At 29.9% G+C, this 21,356-nt stretch overlaps 1 protein-coding gene across 1 annotated transcript in view; it reads right to left on the bottom strand.

The window, feature by feature from the left end:
- Window positions 1-7,788: 7,788 nt before the first annotated feature.
- The window catches only part of LOC145248359 (guanine nucleotide-binding protein-like 1), a 342,841-nt gene continuing 329,273 nt past the window's right edge, over window positions 7,789-21,356 (bottom strand). Inside the window, exon 13 of the mRNA XM_080110280.1 lies at window positions 7,789-14,624. Coding sequence (XP_079966406.1) covers window positions 14,359-14,624 — 266 coding nt within the window. The 3' untranslated portion in view covers window positions 7,789-14,358. The remainder of the gene's footprint in view (window positions 14,625-21,356) is intronic.

Raw genomic sequence — 21,356 nt, 5'->3', positions numbered from 1 at the left:
ACTGCTAGATTTTGGAATTCCATCCCGGTCCCCTGTTTTTTTTACTGTACTGACATGCAGAAGTTCAAGTGTAATGTGAATAGATAACTCGCTGTTCAACTCCCTAAATAGTATTCCTGTAGTTTTGGTTTCAAATAGAAACCCCTTACGTCCAAGTGGCATTGTTCCTTGTCTGAAGTGAAAAAAAAACAGTAAAAAAAAAAAAACAGTAAAAAAAAAAAAAAATAGTGCATCCCTAGTCGCATTTTTGTCTGATTTGCAACCTGTATATTCTAAAAATTACCTTACAATTTGCTCCCCATTTTTTTTATAAAACTTTAAGGATTCTTAAAACGTATTTTTTTCAGGCAGTCACAATGTGCTTCAAAGTTTAATTCATTTCTGAATATTATTCTTCGGTATTTAATCTGTTGAACTGATGTATTGAATATGAATATATCCGAGTTCTTTCTCACAAGAAAATGATTGGCTGGTATAAGCCATAATTATGAACGGGTATAGCAGCTTGGGAGGACATGTTGAAAGATACACTGAAAGCCTAAAGCTTAAGCATATTACCAGCTATGACTATGGACGACTATTTGTTAAGGTGACTGACTAGATTGTATTATTTGATTACTGTAGTGAAGACCAGTCAGCTTCTTCAAACAAATTTTTCCCTTTTCGTGGCATATCATGAACTATGTGTATTCTGTGTCTGTTTATTTTTAATTCTGAGTCAAGGTCATATGTATACAGACAGTTTTTGTTTTTGAAATGGGTCACTTGCCTTAAGTAAACATCTTGATTCTATTTCACTGGAAATATGATAGACGTATAAAGTGACCAATGGCATACCTTCATTTAAATATTTTTTTGTTCTTAAAAAACGAAGGAAATTTTGAAATGCTGTCCATGATTATTTTTGTTTACAAAGGGATCACCACTTATCAAGGCCAGAGGCCACTCGAGGATAAGGATTAAAGAGTGTACAGTAGTCAATGGGGTAATATCATAGTAATCGTTAGTAGTGGAAATTTGGTAAATTGGTTAATTAAAGGGAACGACTGATCAAGAACTTGTTTATGTTGGACTTGAAGATGACCATACTGTAGTCAGCTGGAAAGCAGGCAAATGGAAGACAGTTCCACAGGTGTGCAGTTCTAAGAAAGAAACTTTGTTCATGGAATCTACGTTTACGTTTAGGTACAGATAAAGAGTGGGGAAATTATTGGTAGTGTTTTCAGCTAGATGAGTGTTTCTTGTGTAAGTTTGGCGAGGGGGGACCATAGATCGAAGCTCAGACGAGCACTTGCCATGAAAATAACGATAAAGCAAAGACAGGCTCGCAACATCTCTTCTGTGAGAAAGAAGTTGCAGGGAAGAGAAAAGGGTATCATCAGCTAGGATACAAAGTCTATTTTGAACTCTGTCAAGGTAGGATAAAATCTTTCTAGCAGCTCCTGTCCAGATGTGGCAACAGTACTCCTTCCTTGGACGTACCTGGCTCTTATATAGGTAGAGAATTGCATCAGCAGTAAGATATCTACTGGATCGATAGAAGGATCCCACCATTTTCCCAGCGACTTTGGCAACAGATTTGATGTATGTGTTCCATTTCAGCTCAGGAGATTGCTATGATTATCTAGAAAGAACAGAATTATCAGTTGAAAGGCCAGACTCCCTGCTCATCTCTACATCTTTTTTCACCCGTGAATCGCGCCTGGCAGCAACAAGATACAATTACAGGTTACAGAGGGGATTATTTAATACCAAAACATTATAAGGTTTTGTAAATGACGTGATAAACATGAGTTGCTAGTTTATACATACCAGTTGGAAAGGGTGTTCATATTTTCCACAATGGCAGTATTAAGCAAATAAAATGAAACTGAACTATACAATTACATAGTCTATGTCGTATCCATTATCATTTTAGTTAATTGAAGAAATTGCTAAATTAGTAAACTGTACATTACTTCAACGGATAAGTAAACAAATATATTCAATTTGTATTCAAAAAGTTTAAATAAGTTTAAACAATCATAAAATCTAATGATATCACAAATCATCATCATCATCATCATATTCGGTTTAAGGTTCGCTTTACATGCTGGCATGTGTTGGACGGCTTTTGGAAATTAACTTCTAGAATAACCTATTTCTGACCAGGTCTTTATCTTTCTTTCACATTTCGCTATGAACTGATCCTCCTACTTCATATTTTAAAATTCTTATGTTCTGCACACATCTCCTTATACTATCCAGATTGTAACTTCCTCTGAGGTCATCAGATCTAAATCCGTCTTTAAGACTCACATTACACATCCATCATATTATTCTCAGGAAGTGCAGTGGAATTCCACTGCATTTCCTGAGTACCCAATAATGAATTTTACAAAATAATGAATTTTACAAAATATCGAATTTTTACAAAATATTGAATTTTTTCACAAAAATAGTGGGAAACTTTCCTCTTTCTGAAGGATTTCCAAGACCACAATCACTGTTCATCACTTTGATCTCGGTAACATTCATTCTCACACCTGCCATAAAAGCATCAGCACACAACATCTTTTCGAAACAATCCAGATGAAACTCAATGGATAATTCTTTTAAAACAGTTTTGAAAACCAACAAACTTAGTATAGAACCGTGATGTACCCATACTTTAGCATTAAAGCTGTCACTAAATGTTTGTTCTAACACAACTTTACTCATTTCTGTCCATTGGTTGAGTAACCCTAACCTCAACCCTAACTTTAACCGCTCATTTGCCTTTAGTTTCCACAAAACCCATTAGACATCTTTTAGTCAAAAGCTTTCTTGAGATCCACAAAAGCAAACTACAGGTTCTTTTTGCTTGCATCTGTCTCAGAATAAATATATTTTTAATGGAAATCTCTATAAACAAGGCATGAAGCCACTTCATGTAAGGAACTACAAAATTAAAAAAAAAAATTACTTAAGTTCAAAAACAATAAGTATTAGCTGGATTTTGACTCAGAAAACAGCAATTCAGCTTGACATCCCAGCTGCGTGTGTGTGTGTGAGTGTGTGTGAGAGAGAGAGAGAGAGAAAAGAAGTCGATATCGCCACCTATGGGTTGAAACATACAACTGCTGGAAATAAGGGGTGATAACTGTATATGTCTCAAACTTAAGGGTGTCATGCATTGTGTCCACCTGCACAACCCTTGCATCACAATTACATGCACTACTGCCTCTAAGGGGTATCCTTTGTCTTTCAAGACTGAATGGAAGCATATATATATATATATATATATTTAATTTTGCTACCTCTTTGTGTCCTGCCTCCATTCAGTCTTAAAAGACAAGAGATACTTCCTGTAGGAGCAACGACACCTCTCCTGAATCGTTACTGCTTGAGTCCAGTGGCAAGGAGAAGTCCAGGACGACTGGAAACAATGCCGAGATAAGCAGAGAGCACATACAGCACCCGGAAGTCCAAAATGGTCACCCATTTAGTACTGACCAGGTTCAATGTTGCTTAACTTTGGTGATCCAATGGGAACTGGTGTGTCAACGTGATTATGCTGTATAAAGGTTACATCACTTGTAAACATAACACACAAGGTGAGAACAGTAGTTCGAACAATCCAAATAATATGAAGATATTTTGCATTTTTCCCCACAATATTTCCAGCAGATTTTACTTCTTCAAGTGTAAGAAAATCTAAACTTCCATTCACAAGAGGAACGACATTTTTGCTTAGCAAGTTTAAAAAAACATATCCTCTCCTTAAACTGGTTTATATCTTGAATGCGTCAATCATGTTGAAAAGAGAATCAGTTTGCCTGAAACTTTAAGGTGCTAGGTTTACTAATGTTTCATAGACCAACACGTTGTCAATTAGTTGATCCTATGTAATCTTTTACTTACAAAAATGTTATTTACTATTAATAGTTAAATCAATTTAACATCATATCTTCTGTTGCATATGGTAAAGTCATCAAAGTGGGGTCCCTCTATCATGCTAAAAGATTACTCACACCTGAGAGTATCCTGTACTTCTATAAGGCCACCATTCCCCCATTCATGAAGCATTGGTGTCACATCTGGGCCCGTGCATCTACCATTAGCCTCTCCTTCTTGGATAGGGTCCAAAAAAGAGTTTTCAATCTAATAGATCCCACTTTGTCAACTAAGCTTCAAACCCTGTCCCATCGCCACAATATTGCATTTTTGTACCGGTTTTACAAATATTTTAAATTGAATGTGTTCTGATGAACTCATTGCACTTGTGCCCCCTTGACGTACATATCCCCACCAAACCCGCTTAGCAATAAAATCCCACTCCTTCACTGTTGAGGTCCCTAAATGCTAGAAAGCCTTCTACTTTAATGGTTTCCTTTGAACAGCTAAACTTTGGAATTCCCTTCCTGCTACCTATATGTACTGATATGCAGAAGTTTAAATGTAATGTAAACGAACATCTTGAATGCGTCATTTCCTAGGCATGGTCCCAAATATTAGCCCCTTACATCCAAGTGGTGGTATGCTTTGTTAGGGGTGAACGTGAGTAGAAAAAAAATCTCATTAGTTGAAACAAATGTTGTGGCATACTTCTTATATTAATCATAACCAGTGAAACCGGTGGAAATTCTAAAGTGGCATCTTTCATATGTAATATATAGTTGCTGCGCATTCTGCAATATTATTGTAGCCCTTTTGTTAAAGCTGTAAAAGTATTTATCTAAGTAATCTGGGGGGGGGGTTATTACATTTTCACATCAAACAAGGCAAATTGCCACTTTGGTGTAGGGGGCTACTATCAGGGGCAACAACTACTGGGGTACTATGTAGGGATTTGGGCAGAAAAATGTCGGTTCATGTTACATTTGAACTTCTGCACGTCAGTACAGTTGGGGAAGCAGGAACATGGAATGGAATTCCAGAGTCTAGCGGTTCTGGGGAAGAAACTACTGGAATAGAAAGATCTTTTACATCTAGGGATCTCTACTGTGTGGGGGTGGGATTTAGCTGCCTGTCGGGTTTGTCGAGGGTGATTAATTTAGTGCCAGAATATATCTGGTTATTATGATTTATCACCAATATCCTTATAGAAGTCTGTGACATATTTCCACTGTATGGACACCCAGCACAAATAGAACCCCTCACAATATTATTATACCATCTTAAGATAGAACAGATACTAAGATCCTAGCTAAAAGACCAAAAAGGTATATTTTAGTTTCACGCACGTCCCAAAAGCAACATCATTTTTTTTTATTTTAATGGTTTCTTTTAACATTGTGTCTTCGGTGATCAGGAGATCCTATTTATTAAAGGATAGAAGGTGGTAGAATACTATGAACATTAAATTAGCGTTTCTATATACTAATTTAATGTTCATAGTATGTTACTACCTTCTATTCATCTTTTTAATAAATAGGATCTCCCGATCGAATAATTTATAATCTGGAAACCGTGACACACATGTGCGTACATTAAAGGTACTACAGTATAAATATATAGATTATTCAATTAATTCAAACAACATACCTCAAAAGATGAATGATTTATTTATAGCGAATGTAGGTGATTGTCCAGTGGCTGAAAGATCAAAAGGGGGAGAAGAGAGAGAGAGGAAGAGAGAGAGAGAGAGAGAGAGAGAGAGAGAGACTTTAATCACTTTTTAAGGGCATGGCTTAATTATTATTGTTGTTTTAGACCATTTTACAAATACGTTTTGTCTCATTAAAACTTTCATCACGACTTCTAGAAATTGATAATCATCACTCTATCATATTTCTGACATAACATTTGAATAATTATTTGGAACTTCCTTTTTCACAAAACACAGCTGATTTCCAGGCAATCAACTCTGTGATCCTTTGTGATCCTTGTCTAAAATGTCTCCTGTTTACAACATAACACCAAGATTATCTGAAAAAATATATTTTAATTCATATTAAAACTAGTTAAGGTACACATCAATATTTAAGACTAATTTTTATTACATTTCTGATTTTTTGAGATGATGATTGGTTATTCATATCATTGGGATTCATCGGACTACTGTTCTCATCTTCAGTTTGATTTTCACATTTAGGTTCTTCTTCAGGTGTATCTTGTCAAACTCGAAAATGTTTCCGTCGAATTCAGGAATTTGAACAGAATTTCGAATGGAACCTTTTATTTATTTCACGGAGGTAGCATGCTCTTATTCCATCAGCCATGACTAGATATAGATCGTGAATAATTTGCAATTGTATTTTTCAGTTGCCCACACTGAGAATTGAACCTTCAACATTCAGGAAAATATCACTTTTACAATTGATTTTTCCCAAGTACTCTAACCGCTGCGGCACGCGGGTCCTTGCAGACGTTATGAAAATGACACTCAAGATAAAAACAGAATCTAAATAATTTTCATTATTTTTGTTCAGCAAACCATGCACACTAACATTTTTCAAAATGAATTTCATGACAACGTTTTTTAAAAAAACAAAAAAAATTCTTTATTCAGTTTTTTATTCATTAATAAACTGGTTAATATATATTTTACAGAGAAATTGTTTGATTAAAAAAGAAATTTGTTAGTGAAAACAAATTGTAACAATAAAATATGCAAGAATAACAAAACAAAAATTGAAAGTTTAACTTTCAAATAAAATCAGTGGAAACCAATCTGAGAATTATTGGCATTTTTAAACATTTATTTCATGTTAAGTTACCAAAAGGTCACAGAACAAAAAAAATGCAAAAACGTATTCATATCTGCGCTTTTTTAGACTTGTTTGTAAGCACAAATACTTTGTTTTCATTGAAACATGCCTTTTATCTTGAGAAAAGGTGAATAAATTTCCTAGAGGAGCACAGTTTTGTAGCAAAAATGACTCACCTGCTCCAAAAGCCGAAATTGTTTCTTTTGGTTCACATTAGTTTTTCAAACAGATGAAGGGGAGGAGTAAGGCCACAATTATTTGAACTTTTTGTAAAAAAACAATTGACAAAAAAACAATTTATGGTAGACACAGAGTGAAAAAAAAAACAAAAAAAAAAAACAAAAAAAACAAAGATAAAACATCTTTAGATAAGAAAACCAAAGAATTTTTTTTAAAAATAAGTCAAGTGCCAAAAACAGAAAATTATAATAAACTAAAATAAGGTTCTTCATGAAATTATTCCTGAGGATATGATTTGTATGTGTGTGTGTGTGTGTGTGTGTATATATATACATATATATATATGTATATATATATATATATATACACACACACACACACATGTTTCAAGGTAACTACCTCTCATCAGCGTAGCTTGACTGTCTCGATGGTCTGGAGTTCGATTCCTAGAAACAATCAAGCTACGCTGATGAGAGGTAGTTACCTTGAAACATGCGTGTAGATTACTGTTTTAAAAATAATAAATAAATAAAATGTTATATACGTCCAAACAAATTATGGATGACTTCCTAAGTAAATAAATAATGAGCTTCAAGGCAAAGCCACTATTTAACCGTATTTATCGTTTGAAAAAAAAACATATATATATATATAAGTTATAAAATATATATGACGATTAAGCTCCACTGAATATTCTGCGTTTCATCCACTCTAGGATATATATATATATAAATGAAGCAATAGAAAGTCCACTGTTTATAGTAAGCACTATTTTTATGGAATACAAAATTTAAAAATTTAATGGTTTAAAGCTAAACAAGTGCAGAATCTCTTTCAATAAACAAACATATTTATTTATTAAAATGAAATTCGATATTTCGATTCTTAACAGAATCTTCATTGAGAAAATGCAGTTTTTTCTTTATATATATATATATATATATATATATATATATATATATATATAATACTAGCGGGGGTACCTGGCGTTGCCTGGGTGTTTGTAGGTGTGTTGAGAAAAAAAAAGTGGTAGTAGGCAGACAGGCAGGCTCGAACCCGTGACACGAAGACAGAAAATAAAATGAAAGAAAACCTGACGTCTTATCTCTACTTCATGACGCGACCGGAAGTGAAAAACATTCAAATTTAACCTAGTCAATCAAAAAGATGACTTGCAGAAATGGCGTTGCTTTTAAACCTCCCATGAAGGCCGTTTTTAATGTGGGGGGAAAGCAGCCCCCCCCCCCAAAAAAAAGGGGGGGCACTCTGGCAGTATTCAAATAAATTCTAATTGTCTCAGTATGAAAAGTTTCCCTTACGTCGACTAATGACCAGTTACAGAATAGATACTACCCGGTAGGAAGGCCGGGAGTTGATGGTTGCAATCGATTAGTTTCGCTTTATTTATACGAAAAAAACAAACAAACACTTGAAACGAAGGAATTTTTTAAAATCCAATCAAAAAAAAGATAGAGATGATGTCCATTTGCGAATCTGAGATATTATGATCTCAGAAGTATGCGAAAACTTCTTGTGGAATCTAACCAATGCGAGAAACCCGATGGAAAAAGCCTTTCATGGACATAAACAAACTCACGCACCTATTTTGCCTTTTATATATTAGACTAGCGGGGGTACCCACCATTGCCCGCGTGTTTGGAGGTGTGTGTGGGGGTGGGGGCGGCAAATCAAAACAAACCTGTGTAAATATAAAAAAAACAAAAAAAACAAACCAGCAAAATGTTATAACTTCTTAAAAAGATCGGAAAAACAAAAACAAAACAAAAAACAACTGATCAATTTAGATTGCACAGTTCTTGATACTCTGGTGACCTGCAATGAAAGCTGGACTTACTGCTATCACTCAAAGACCAAGAAACAGAGTTCCCAGTGGAGGTGCTGACTCTACCAGGAGGCTAGACAGAGAAAATCCACTTATGATGAACCCTTTTTTTGACAGCACGGACATGATCTATATGCACTGGGTTCAAACTAACAGACAGTCAACAAGGAGTACTATGTTGAGTTTTTTTTTTTTTTTTTTTTTTTTTTTACACAGTGATCACCACTTATCAAGGCCCGGAAGCCACTCAGGGATAAGGGTTATTGCAAGTACATTAAGTTAGTGAGGAGATTTGCTGAAGTGTTTACTTAAGGGGGCGGTTCATTAGGAATTTGTTAACATTGGACTTGAAGACATCCAAGTTGTAGTCCGGAGGGAAGCAGACAGACGGAACAGAGTTCCACAGGCGTGCAGTTCTAAGTTTTAAGGGAGTTCAGGAAGAGATTCTGTCGGAAGAGGCCAGTACTCTTCATATCGGGTCAGTGGCATTTCCACTATTGTGATATTTGAACTGTTGAATCTGTATCTCATTTGTGGCTTCTTGATGAATTGCAGAAACGTATCTGTAATTTGATTGGCTCTTTCCATTCTTCTTGATAAATTGCAGAAACGTATCTGTAATTTTGAGTACATCCCCACACTTTTGTTCTTCTCTGCACTGTTTCTCTCCTGAACATGATATTGCTAGTCTCAGTCTTTTCTATAAATACTATTATGAAATGTGTTCTTCTGAATTATCTGATCTGTTCCTGCTTCCTTTGTTCCAGCTCGTTTGATTCATTGATCTAATGGCTCCAATCAATTCACTGTTTTCATATCTCATTCTAATACAACTTCCGATTCCAATAGATTCTTTGTACAAAAACCGCAAGATTGTGGAACTCTCTTCCTGCTGACTGTTTTCCTCCTACCTATAACCTCGGTCTTTTTATGACTAAGTCAATAAACATCTCGTGTCTTTGTAATAATCATCTTTTGTTCTTGTTATCTCTTTACATCAAGTGGTTTCATGCCTTGCCGAGCGATTTCCACAAAAAAAATTGAAAAACAAAGAAAATTTGTTTCTCTAAGTCTTTTATCCTACATACTTTTAGAAGACAAAATCCATGCTAAAATATACTTTAGTTCTGGGATTGTGTTATGTTTCAAAGCAATCACCCGTGTAGTAATCAGCACAAAATGTCGACTCACACTTTAGAATGTGAAATATTTAAGCATATGCGCACTAATCTGAATTTGCAATGAAATAACTTGCATTGAAAGATTGGCCCAGATCTACACGAGAGACATTTTTGCATTGATTACCACAGCGACAACTCTTTGAAAATCTTGACTAATGTTTGATCACATTTCCTTTGAAAAGGTTTGGAAGCAATTTACATTTGTTGCCAGCAAACTTTTTCCATACAAACAGAAAGAATCTGGTTATTCTCTCGATCTGTTACAAATATTGTAAATATTTCATCTAATATATCAAGTAAAGTCAGTTTCTTTATTGTTTCTTTGTCATCAATGGTTTTCTTCCAACAAAATCGATATTTGATTTTGATTTTTCAGTTTTTCCTGTGGATCCTTGCAACATGTGAAGGATCAAATATAAATCGATTTAATTTTTTCCAGAAAATAATTTGATCGAGTTGCAATTTTCACAAATACAAAATTGTTCAAATCTAGTGACTGACTTATTTTATTGACGACTTGAGAAAATTGGAAAAAGCCTTTCTTGCAATACAGAACAGGAAGAAATGAATCCTTATTTATGAAAAACTAGTCTGGGTGCCCGGCGTTGCCCAAGTGTTTGGAGGTGTGTATGGAGCAAAAAAAAAATGTTGTAGTAGGCAGAAAAAAAAAAAAAAAAAAAGGAGTAGTAAGTAGGCTCGAACCCGTAACGCGCCAGAGGAAAAAGAGGTGGAAAAAAAAACTGTCTTACTGATGTGCCTACCGTGGTTGTTACGTCACGGGCGATCGAAATAACACCTTTTATGTGACGCCGTTAACGTGAGGGTTGAATGACTTGCAAAAATTGTTAGTGAAAAATCGACCCTCCCTCTGGAAAACTGCCCAGTTGAGGGTGAAGGAATTAATGTTTTTGGCCAATTTTTTGATATTTGTCGTCCGAACAGCCGAGCTTCAAAATGATACCAATCTTGTGAAAATCTGCTGCCTCTGTCAAAAGTTTAAGGCAGACATACAAACATACATGCATACATTAAAATAAAACAGGTGATATTTATATTATAGATGGTATTATTTGCGAGACAGTCAAAAACAAGATTGGTTGCATCAAAATGGAAGTAAACAACTTCTGTGGACAAGTCAGACACCAGAATTGAACCGTGTTAAACTCCACTATGCAATATTAGACCAAACCCTTCAAAAATTAATCAGAAACTATCTTTAATTGCAAAACGTTTATGATTACTGATTAAATATGAAATGAAATCCTCCAGGATAATATTTGTGAACTGATCACTAGAAAGCCCAAAAGAGTCTGTCCATAAAAATATCAACAATAATGTCAAATAATAATAATAATAATCCATTGTACTTTAATCTAATACTCTCTTCTGACCTTGAGCACATGCTGCAATGGGGAGAAAGGTGGCTGGTTAATTTTAATGCCAAGCTTTTCTCTTTTCATCATAGTCGTTCTGACCCCCCCCCCTCATCAGGCCCCAATTGAAATGAATGGCTCTCGTCTTGGGAAAGCACCATGTCATGACAAGCTTCTGGGACTGACTTTCACTCCTGATCTGAAATGGAACACATACATCAAATCTGTTGCCAAGATGGAAAAATGGTTGGATCATTCTACCACTCCAGAAGCTGATGCAATTCTCAATCTGTATAAGAGTCAAGTACATACTAAAATGGAGTACGGTTGCCACATCTAGTCAGGAGCTGCTCAGTGCATCCTATTTTGATAGGGTCCTGGATATGACCTTAAACTATATCCAATGGTGAGGGCCCCAGCTTGCAGGCCTTAGGGAGTGTGGAGCCACCCTTTAATTGCCATTGCTCCCAGGTCCACTCTGACCCGGAGTGGTAGCATCTGTTAGGGTCCCAACTATGGGTTAAATAGAATACGACTTAAAAAAACAAATATACTATATTAAAAAATCGTTCTTCAAAATCACCAGATTCGGCATTAAATAACCTAAAAAGGGTTGATATGCCGTAAAACAAAACAACCAACCAACCATCTTGATAGAGTTCAAAACCGGCTTTGAAACCTGATAAGTGATGCCCTTTTCTCTTCCCTGCAACCTTTTTCTCACAGAAGAGACATTACAAGCCTATCTCTACTCTATCATTATTTTCATGGCAAGTGCTTGTCTGAGCTCCAATCTATAGTTTTCCCTTGCCAAACTTTCACAAAAACACTTGACTAACTACAACCACTACCAACAATTTCCCCCACCCTCTATTTGTGCCTAAATCTAAATGCAGATTCCATGAACAAAGTTTCTTTCCCATAACTGCCCGCATGTGGAACACTGTTCCACTGGCATGCTTCCCAGCCAATTACAATATGGTAGCCTTCAAGTCCAATGTAAACAAGTTCTTGTTGAACTGTCCCTTTAGATAATCCAAATTCTACCCAATGTACACCATTAATGATTACTGAACTACCACTTCACATTCATTAACCCTTATCCTTGAGTGGCCTTCAGGCCTTCATAAGTGGTGACTTCCTTGTAAAAAAAAGAAAAAAACTTTCATTAAATAATTTTGATTTTATATGAACATCAGAGTTTATGTGAATGTATATTTACTTCTACCTGTACAATTAACTGAATCTTTTCAATTATCTTAATCACTGCCATTTTCACATCTCAGCTTCTGTAACCACCCCACCCCACCCCACCCGGCGTTCTGAAGACACCTTTTGTTGGAGTCTGTAATATTATCAGAATTTAAAAACTGAACCTTATATTTAATCTGGTGTATTGCTTTCATTTAAGACTCCTTTCGGTTCGTAGCAAATGTAGTATATTATCTGATTCACCTTTTCTAACCTTTGTTTAATGAAAGAGAAATCCTTTTAGACTGAGACAAATTAACTTTTTGTCCCAATCCGGAGTGCCCCCCTTTTGGGGAGCTAGAATTTCCCTATATTAAAAATCAACCTTATTTTCCAAATCTGCCCTAGTGGAGAGGCAAGTAAATAGGGATGATGACACTCGAAGAGCCAAAGAATACAACAACCAAAACATTTTTACACAAACAATTACCAAAATGAGGATCTTTGAATTGTTGTCTTTATCTTTTTTTTTTTGTTATCTTCACAACGCTTCACTCTTTGTTAACTTCGGCCATTTTCAAGTGCATAATGTCATAGTCAGATTTCAAAACTGAATTCTTTATTTAATCTTGCAGGATGGGTTGCATTTATTCGGACAATAACAAGTTTATGAAAAAAGTCAGCGTGTACAATGACCAAAATATTATTAAAACAATCTAGAACTAAATAATGCACCATCACATAAATATTGTCAAAAAGTGTGTGTCTAATTTTAATAGACACTCAAAGAGAAGCCAAAATTCCAGCATTCAGACATATTGAGAATGCAAGAAACAAAGTTCAAATTTTTCAACCCGTTTTGCAGACCTAAAAATAAAAATGTTATTCTACATTTAAGATTTTAGAATAGGGGTTTAACTTTCTGATATAATTTTAATATAAAATAGGTACCCACTGCCTGGTCAGGAAACATTAATGATCTCTTGTTGGTCAGGAAGCAGGTGATCATTCTAAGTTAAATTTATATAAGAAAAAAAAATGAAAATTTATGTTTTGTTTACAAAAAATCCAAATTAATATTTTGTTAAAAAAAAATTCAAATTAATATTTTGTTAAAAAAAATCCAAATTAATATTTTGTTAAAAAAAAATTAAAATTAATGTTTTGTTACACCCCCCCCAAAAAAAATTAATGTTTTGTTAAAAAAAATGCAAATTAATGTTTTGTCAAAAAAAAGAAAAAATCAAAATTAATGTTTTGTTAAAAAAAAAATCAAAATTAATATTTTATTAATTACTATTTTATAGATATTTTTCGAAATAGTAGGATCTCATTTTTATTCAAAGTGAAAAAATTTTGTTAAAAATTCAAAATTTAAATTAAAAATTTATTCAAAAAACAAAATCAAGGCACCAATGTCTCTAAATTTTTTTTTAATTCCTTATCTCAAAGATTGTGAGAAATGTTGATCATTTGAATCCCTGCAAAATATTCCTTTCTTTTTTCCAAGAAAAGACAATTATAAATTTTGCATTTCTGAATTTTTGAGATGAGGATTGTTCATTCATATTCTTTGGATTCCTCAGACTACTGTTCTCATCTTGAATGGTATTTTCACATTTTGGTTGATGTAACCTCTGACCTTTTTCAGGTGTATTGTGTCAAATTACGTAATCTTTTTGTTAAACTTGGACATCTTTCTGTTGTATTGGGAATCTGTACAGAATTCTATCCCATTGAATTAAATAAAGGGTTCCATTCAAAATCATGTGTAGATTCCCAAGTTTGAAATGATATACAGCTAATAAAGTTGGAAGTTACATTAACCAAAATGTGAAAATAACATTCACGATTTTAAAAAGATGAGTTATAAGTTTTGTCTTGATGCTTTTGAAATTTCCCAAAACAGAAAAAAAATTTTAATCAGAATTTAGAAGATCGAATGGATTCTTGGAAACAAGATTATCTTCATCACTCTCTTGATCGTCATCCTCTTTGGTTGTTGTCGTGCTGTCTGATGCCTTGGATAATGGTTTTTTCCACTTATTAACACCACCATCATGGCTAACATCTTCATCACTGCTGCTTGAAGACTCAGATTCATCAGAAATGCTTCGGTTCCGGTGACAATGTTGTTGCTGGATCAACGACAGAGCTTCAGTTTCAACATGAGTTTCCCATTGTGCTAAAGGTGGAAAAAGAAATGAAAACAAAAATGGAAAACATTTAATAAATAAAACTGATTGGTAAAAATAATGTTAATTTTATTTTTATTTCGGACTATTAGTCTCATCTTTATTAGTTGTCGTTTGTTTTTTGTTTTTATTGGTTCACAACGTTTCGGCCAACTTCCTCTGGCCTTCGTCAGGTGGTGTTTTTTTTTTTTTGTTTTTTTTTTTTAATTTTTTTTTTTATTTTGAGATGAGCATTTTTATGTTAATTTTATTTTTATTTCGGACTATTAGTCTCATCTTTATTAGTTGTCGTTTGTTTTTTGTTTTTATTGGTTCACAACGTTTCGGCCAACTTCCTCTGGCCTTCGTCAGGTGGTAACCGCGACGGATAGGAACTTCGAATCTCCTAACTGCATTCTCAGCCATCACTGCCATCCGTAGTTGTCGTCGTCTCACCACATTTTTGACCAATTACCTCTGGCACGCTTTGGGTGGGATTGAAACCGCTATCTTCAGACAATGTTCATCTGGAACCGTAGAGATTCAACGTCTCTATCAACTGCGCCACGGGCCCCGAAGCCAATTAAGGAATAATATAGGTAAAAATAATGTTTGTTATTATCTGATATATCTATAAAAGTGAGAATGTGTATGTATGAGGACACTTCTCAACCTATATACTCAACAAATTTTTAATCTACACACTTGAAATTTGATATATAGGATATTTAGACATGTAGAAAACTTTTAATCAGTTTTCATCCGGAAAAAGGGCTGCTAAGGGATAAAAAGTGAAAAAATGTTACTTGAAGTTCATCAGATTTTTTATCTGCTTGTCAGCTGTTTAATGAATGTGTATGCGTGACTGTGAAACATGACAGCTTCTTCATGTTAAGTATAAGTAGGTTTGAAAACACTTTTTTTAACTGGCTGTAAAATCTTAGCAAATCTCCATGTAATAAAAAAATAGTATGTCATTCAATCGAATTCCATTAAAAAAAATAATTTAACTAGATTGGAATCATTTCCATGAGGATGCCATCTTTTTTAAGAAAGGTTGTGACTTTCTATTCAACAGTACACTTTAATCTTTTATTAATAGTTGAAAAAAAAATTAAATGAATTACTTTAACATTTGAAAGATTTTGGAAGTCTTTAACCGTCAATGTGAAATTTAAAATTGGGAGCAAATCCTCATTTAATTATAAATATTAAAAGATTGGAAAGATATTTAGATTTTATTAATAGAAAAAATTCAAATAGCATTTATATCTTAATGCTTACAGAGTTACTATAATGTAGTTCAATTATTAATTTATTATTATTTTATCGATTTATTATTATTTTATTAATTTATTATTATTTTATTGTAGTTCAATTAATAATTTATTTTTATTTTATTAATTTATTATTATTTTATTGATTTATTATTATTTTATTGATTTATTATTATTTTATTGATTTATTATTATTTTATTGATTTATTATTATTTTATTAATTTATTATTATTTTATTAATTTATTATTATTTTATTGTAGTTCAATTAATAATTTATTTTTATTTTATTAATTTATTATTATTTTATTAATTTATTATTATTTTATTAATTCATTATTATTTTATTAATTTATTATTATTTTATTGTAGTTCAATTAATAATTTATTATTATTTTATTAATTTATTATTATTTTATTAATTTATTATTATTCTATTAATTCATTATTATTTTATTGTAGTTCAATTAATAATTTATTATTATTTTATTAATTTATTATTATTTTATTAATTCATTATTATTTTATAAATTTATTATTATTTTATTGTAGTTCAATTAATAATTTATTATTATTTTATTAATATATTATTATTTTATTGTAGTTCAATTAATAATTTATTATTATTTTATTAATTTATTATTATTTTATTAATTCATTATTATTTTATTAATTTATTATTATTTTATTGTAGTTCAATTAATAATTTATCATTATTTTATTAATTTATTATTATTTTATTGTAGTTCAATTAATAATTTATTATTATTTTATTAATTTATTATTATTTTATTAATTTATTATTATTTTATTGTAGTTCAGTTGATAATTTATTATAATTTGATTAATTGATTATTATTTTATTAATTTATTATTATTTTATTAATTTATTATTATTTTATTGTAGTTGAATTAATAATTTATTATTATTTTATTAATTTATTATTATTTTATTTAATTCATTATCATTTTATTAATTTATTATTACTTTATTGTAGTTCAATTAATAACTTATTATTATTTTATTAATTTATTATTATTTTATTGTAGTTCAATTAATAATTTATTATTATTTTATTAATTTATTATTATTTTATTAATTTATTATTATTTTATTAATTCATTATTATTTTATTTATTTATTATTAGTTTATTGTAGTTCAATTAATAATTTATTATTATTTTATTAATTTATTATTATTTTATTGTAGTTCAATTAATAATTTATTATTATTTTATTAATTTATTATTATTTTATTAATTTATTATTATTTTATTGTAGTTCAGTTGATAATTTATTATTATTTTATTAATTTATTATTATTTTATTAATTTATTATTATTTTATTAATTTATTATTATTTTATGACTTTATTATTATTTTATTGTAGTTCAATTAATAATTTATTAAAAGGTTATTATTATTTTATTAATTTATTATTATTTTATTGTAGTTCAATTAATAATTTATTGACTAAATGATAGCATTATTATTTATAGTATCATTTCTAAATCCCATATAAAAAATAACATTTCTAAATCCCATATAAAAAATAACATTTCTAAATCCCATAGAAAAAATAACATTTCTAAATCCCATATAAAAAATAACATTTCTAAATCCCATAGAAAAAATGACATTTCTAAACCCCATATAAAAAATGACATTCCTAAATCCCATAGAAAAAATAACATTTCTAAATCCCATAGAAAAAATAACATTTCTAAATCCCATAGAAAAAATAACATTTCTACATCCCATAGAAAAAATAACATTTCTAAATCCCATAGAAAAAATAACATTTCTAAATCCCATAGAAAAAATAACATTTCTAAATCCCGTAGAAAAAATAACATTTCTAAATCCCATATAAAAAATAACATTTCTAAATTCCATAGAAAAAATAACATTTCTAAATCCCATAGAAAAAATAACAATTCTAAATCCCATAGAAAAAATAACATTTCTAAATCCCGTAGAAAAAATAACATTTCTAAATCCCATAGAAAAAATAACATTTCTAAATCCCATATAAAAAATAACATTTCTAAATCCCATAGAAAAAATAACATTTCTAAATCCCATATAAAAAATAACATTTCTAAATCCCATAGAAAAAATAACATTTCTAAACCCCATATAAAAAATAACATTTCTAAATCCCATAGAAAAAATAACATTTCTAAATCCCATATAAAAAATAACATTTCTAAATCCCATAGAAAAAATAACATTTCTAAATCCCATAGAAAAAATAACATTTCTAAATCCCATATAAAAAATAACATTTCTAAATCCCATATAAAAAATAACATTTCTAAATCCCATATAAAAAATAACATTTCTAAACCCCATAGAAAAAATAACATTTCTAAATCCCATATAAAAAATAACATTTCTAAATCCCATATAAAAAATAACATTTCTAAATCCCATAGAAAAAATAACATTTCTAAATCCCATATAAAAAATAACATTTCTAAATCCCGTAGAAAAAATAACATTTCTAAATCCCATAGAAAAAATAACATTTCTAAATCCCATAGAAAAAATAACATTTCTAAATCCCGTAGAAAAAATAACATTTCTAAATCCCATAGAAAAAATAACATTTCTAAATCCCATAGAAAAAATAACATTTCTAAATCCCATATAAAAAATAACATTTCTAAATCCCATATAAAAAATAACATTTCTAAATCCCATAGAAAAAATAACATTTCTAAATCCCATAGAAAAAATAACATTTCTAAATCCCATAGAAAAAATAACATTTCTAAATCCCGTAGAAAAAATAACATTTCTAAATCCCATAGAAAAAATAACATTTCTAAATCCCATATAAAAAATAACATTTCTAAATCCCATATAAAAAATAACATTTCTAAATCCCATATAAAAAATAACATTTCTAAATCCCATAGAAAAAATAACATTTCTAAATCCCATAGAAAAAATAACATTTCTAAATCCCATAGAAAAAATAACATTTCTAAATCCCATAGAAAAAATAACATTTCTAAATCCCGTAGAACAAATAACATTTCTAAATCCCATAGAAAAAATAACATTTCTAAATTCCATAGAAAAAATAACATTTCTAAATTCCATAGAAAAAATAACATTTCTAAATCCCATAGAAAAAATAACATTTCTAAATCCCATATAAAAAATAACATTTCTAAATCCCATATAAAAAATAACATTTCTAAATCCCATAGAAAAAATAACATTTCTAAATCCCATAGAAAAAATAACATTTCTAAACCCCATATAAAAAATAACATTTCTAAATCCCATAGAAAAAATAACATTTCTAAATCCCATATAAAAAATAACATTTCTAAATCCCGTAGAAAAAATAACATTTCTAAATCCCATATAAAAAATAACATTTCTAAATCCCATAGAAAAAATAACATTTCTAAATCCCATAGAAAAAATAACATTTCTAAATCCCATATAAAAAATAACATTTCTAAATCCCATAGAAAAAATAACATTTCTAAATCCCATAGAAAAAATAACATTTCTAAATCCCATATAAAAAATAACATTTCTAAATCCCATAGAAAAAATAACATTTCTAAATTCCATAGAAAAAATAACATTTCTAAATCCCATAGAAAAAATAACATTTCTAAATCCCATAGAAAAAATAACATTTCTAAATCCCATAGAAAAAATAACATTTCTAAATCCCATATAAAAAATAACATTTCTAAATCCCATAGAAAAAATAACATTTCTAAACCCCATATAAAAAATAACATTTCTAAATCCCATAGAAAAAATAACATTTCTACATCCCATAGAAAAAATAACATTTCTAAATCCCATAGAAAAAATAACATTTCTAAATCCCATAGAAAAAATAACATTTCTAAACCCCATATAAAAAATAACATTTCTAAATCCCATATAAAAAATAACATTTTTAAATCCCATAGAAAAAATAACATTTCTAAACCCCATATAAAAAATAACATTTCTAAATCCCATAGAAAAAATAACATTTCTAAATCCCATAGAAAAAATAACATTTCTAAATCCCATAGAAAAAATAACATTTCTAAATCCCATATGAAAAATAACATTTCTAAATCCCATAGAAAAAATAACATTTCTAAATCCCATAGAAAAAAATAACATTTCTAAACCCCATATAAAAAATAACATTTCTAAATCCCATATAAAAAATAACATTTCTAAATCCCATATAAAAAATAACATTTCTAAATCCCATAGAAAAAATAACATTTCTAAATCCCATAGAAAAAATAACATTTCTAAACCCCATAGAAAAAATAACATTTCTAAATCCCATATAGAAAATAACATTTCTAAATCCCATAGAAAAAATAACATTTCTAAATCCCATATAAAAATAACATTTCTAAATCCCATATAAAAATTAACATTTCTAAATCCCATATAAAAAATAACATTTCTAAACCCCTTATAAAAAATAACATTTCTAAATCCCATAGAAAAAATAACATTTCTAAATCCCATAGAAAAAATAACATTTCTAAATCCCATATAAAAAATAACATTTCTAAATTCCATATAAAAAATAACATTTCTAAATTCCATAGAAAAAATAACATTTCTAAATTCCATATAAAAAATAACATTTCTAAATCCCATAGAAAAAATAACATTTCTAAATCCCATATAAAAAATGACATTCCTAAATCCCATAGAAAAAATAACATTTCTAAATCCCATAGAAAAAATAACATTTCTAAATTCCATAGAAAAAATAACATTTCTAAATCCCATAGAAAAAATAACATTTCTAAATCCCATAGAAAAAATAACATTTCTAAATCCCATATAAAAAATAACATTTCTAAATTCCATATAAAAAATAACATTTCTAAACCCCATATAAAAAATAACATTTCTAAATCCCATAGAAAAAATAACATTTCTAAATCCCATAGAAAAAATAACATTTCTAAATCCCATAGAAAAAATAACATTTCTAAATCCCATATAAAAAATAACATTTCTAAATCCCATATAAAAAATAACATTTCTAAATCCCATATATAAAATAACATTTCTAAACCCCATATAAAAAATAACATTTCTAAATCCCATATAAAAAATAACATTTCTAAATCCCATATAAAAAATAACATTTCTAAATCCCATAGAAAAAATAACATTTCTAAATCCCATATAAAAAATAACATTTCTAAATTCCATATAAAAAATAACATTTCTAAATCCCATAGAAAAAATAACATTTCTAAATTCCATAGAAAAAATAACATTTCTAAATCCCATAGAAAAAATAACATTTCTAAATCCCATAGAAAAAATAACATTTCTAAATCCCATATAAAAAATAACATTTCTAAATCCCATATAAAAAATAACATTTCTAAACCCCATATAAAAAATAACATTTCTAAATCCCATAGAAAAAATAACATTTCTAAATCCCATATAAAA

The sequence above is a fragment of the Euprymna scolopes genome, chromosome 26, assembly GCF_053919585.1.
Source record: "Euprymna scolopes isolate OS-2025 chromosome 26, ASM5391958v1, whole genome shotgun sequence".
NCBI classification, from domain to species: domain Eukaryota; kingdom Metazoa; phylum Mollusca; class Cephalopoda; order Sepiida; family Sepiolidae; genus Euprymna; species Euprymna scolopes.
The sequence above is the reverse complement of the archived record's forward strand: the minus strand, read 5'-3'. Positions and strand labels throughout refer to the sequence as shown.